Source organism: Prunus mume, linkage group LG3, assembly GCF_029339155.1.
Source record: "Prunus mume cultivar Tortuosa linkage group LG3, ASM2933915v1, whole genome shotgun sequence".
NCBI lineage: Eukaryota > Viridiplantae > Streptophyta > Magnoliopsida > Rosales > Rosaceae > Prunus > Prunus mume.
In genome coordinates, this window is record NC_142700.1 from 22,672,579 (window position 1) to 22,675,483 (window position 2,905).

Below are 2,905 nucleotides of genomic sequence, written 5' to 3' on the forward strand. Positions count from 1 at the left end.
GGTTTATGAAGTATAATTAGGGATTTACAATTGAGTTGACATTCTATACTACTTGATTGATAGATTGATCTGTTTGGTGCTAACTCTTCCTGTGTCTACAACAACAAAAGAATGAGCATTTTCATGTATGAGACTTATTAAAAATCAAATTCGGAACAAGATAAGTGATGAGTTTCTTGCTGATTGTATGTTACTTCATATTGAAAGAGAATTTACTAATAATATAGATAGTGAATCAATAATTAATGATTTTAACTCTGTGAAGACTCGAATAGTGCAACTTATATAAGTATTATTTGTATTTGCATTTTGCATTGCATGTTTATTTCTTGTTGTTGTCTTTTTTTTCCTTGCTAGTTTCTATCTATATGTACTCTGCATTTTGGGGGTTTGCTATCAATGAAATGCACTCGTACCATCAAATTTTCTATAGGTTTGTACATAAGATAAATTTAGCCCATGATCTTTTGAAATCCTGGTCTATCCCTACGAGCTAACATGGTAATACCGTATCATTCTATAATTTCTTCTAATAATATATTTTTATTAGCTTAGAATTAAAGAGATTATGAATCGGGGTCACTCCAAGTTGATACTTATATTAGTAATATTGTAAACCAGGGAGTAGTCATGACTGAGAATCATTTATGTTCGCTGCTTTATGTGAATAGTGTCAGAATATATAACCAAAAGTATAGCATTTTTGGAGAAAGCCCTCACAATTTCATTAGGTAAATCATCCACCTCCTTAAACCGTTTCCAATAACCCATGTGTATTGGGTTAGAAAACTTGAGCACCAAGGACAAGCAAAACAATACAATATTGGAAAGTACTAGAAAATCTAAAATACTATAAGGTATTTCTGCAAATCCTACTTTGCTTTGAAACATAAAACCAAGGTAACATATTCAGAAAGTCAGCAAGCCTAGTCGACCGACAGTGAAGGACAGGCACTGGTAGGCCAAGCTATGTCTCAAACTCTTTCAAGTTACTGTGAAGTATCCATCATTTGACTGGTTAAAGCCTTTCGTCGCTTTTGAGACTCAGTTGGTGTTTTTACATCTGTTGCCAATCCAAGGAGTTGGAAAAATCTTATTACATACCAAGTCAAGTCAATTTGCCACCATTCAAAACCTTGTCGAGCGGAATAATCAAAAGCATGATGATTGTTGTGCCATCCTTCTCCAAGTGCAAACAAACCCAACCACCTAAACGTACAATCGCAAAAAATTATTTAATATCCCTCATCATGAAGAAGAACGTTTAATAATATCCCAATTTTCATATTTATTCAAAATGTACCAATTGTTCCTTGACATATCACCAGTGTGATATACTTGTTTACCCCACAAGTGACCAGCTGAATTTACTAACAAAGTACTGTGGAAAACGCATACCATCCTTACCCCCTGCAATGTAAAAAGAAATTTATGTTAAATTTTAAAGAGACGAGTCAGAAATCCACTTCTAACGACACCGAGGCCTACACCTTGAATATTGGATTGATGTATGGTTCATGACTATTTAATCTTTACGTCAATCAAATATTCCAATGGTTTGGTAAAAGCCACCAAGAAAACCTTAATATGGTTGGAACATTTATGGCCTTTTATTTTTAAAAATAAATAAAGAAAGAAAGGAAGAAATCTCACCATCCCCCATACCAAGAAGGGAACTCCACCGGCGGCATATAGTAAACTTCCAAGTAGAACAACTGAATGCAGAAGATAAGTACGATGAAGAAACATATAGAAGGGTTGCCTTTTCAAATCTTCAACGTTCTTCAGTCCTCCATACTGCAAAAGTTTCCATTTAGAACTTGAACAAAATTATAGTGTAAGCAAATATATTTGTTCTAGAAAGAGAGAGAGTTGGGTTTGGTATTTTTACTTTTCCAAACCGAGAGCCGCTATCGAGGATCCAACCCATGTGACTAAACCAAAATCCTTGACGAGGACTATGAACATCTTTCTCAGTATCAGTAAACTGGTGATGATATCGGTGTGAGCTGACCCATTCTATTGGACTTCCCTGCAAAACCAAAAAAGCAAAACACAAACCCGTACTTGTAATGTTTTTTTTCTTTTTTTATACAAGAGATAATGTACTTTAATCTAATCTAAAGTATAAGAAGGGAGATTCGAACTCGGGTACAGAGCAGGGATCACATCAGCTATAGCCAACATGTACTTCTCATGTATTTAGAATAATCAATCTACTGCTTATACATGTCAAATCAGATAAAAATAGCCAAAAAAATGAGAACAAAAAATGAAGCAAAATTATGTTGCTCAACGTTAAAATTCACATACCTGAAGTGAGAGAACCCCGAAGTAAGCAAACAAGTACTCGAGCCATTTCGGAAGACGAAAACTCTTGTGAGCAAGATTTCTATGGAAAGACAAAGTCACTCCTAAACCCGTCACAAGATAGAGAGCACAGGCCACCCAAAACGCAGGCCACGTGAAATGAAACGGCGCTATCACACAAAGGCAATGCAGAATGAAAAACACAACTGCAGTGGCTATGTCTAGTGAATTCCATTTCCTTCCCCAAAATTCTAGGCAGGGCCTCATCACAATATTAACCAAAAGCCCCATCGATCCTCTTTCAAATATCTGCACTGCACAAGTTGTAAACTAGATGCAGAAGCTTATTTATACCAACTATAAATAATGGACGTACGTGATATTAGAAAAAGTTGGTTGCCTGTTCCTTACAGTAAAGTAATTTAATTAATACAGCTTCTTTTGTCAGGATAGGGTAGGTAAATGCTGAACCAATTTAATACCACAGTTTTGACCATTATTAGGAATTGTGTTGGTGGATGGATTTGAAAAAGGATTTAACTAAACTATTTAAATGAATATGAGAAATTAGATGGATGAATTAGTGACACCATGT

The 2,905-nt window shown here is 35.1% G+C and overlaps 1 protein-coding gene across 2 annotated transcripts; it reads right to left on the minus strand.

Annotated features, from left to right (window-relative positions):
• Positions 1–700: 700 nt before the first annotated feature.
• Positions 701–2,638, minus strand: LOC103327012 (palmitoyl-monogalactosyldiacylglycerol delta-7 desaturase, chloroplastic-like). 2 transcript variants are annotated; one of them, XM_089049324.1, is made up of 5 exons: positions 2,314–2,638; positions 1,892–2,032; positions 1,666–1,797; positions 1,304–1,410; positions 701–1,209 (listed from the first exon to the last, which is right to left on the minus strand). In XM_089049324.1, exons 1-5 carry the CDS (start codon positions 2,599–2,601, stop codon positions 990–992), a joined length of 888 nt encoding a protein of 295 aa, XP_088905450.1. In that variant the 5' UTR covers positions 2,602–2,638; the 3' UTR covers positions 701–989. The 2 variants fall into 2 exon arrangements, with proteins under 2 accessions (XP_088905450.1, XP_008227503.1); XM_008229281.3 differs by having other exon boundaries at positions 1,654–1,797.
• Between the last annotated feature and the right edge of the window lie 267 nt (positions 2,639–2,905).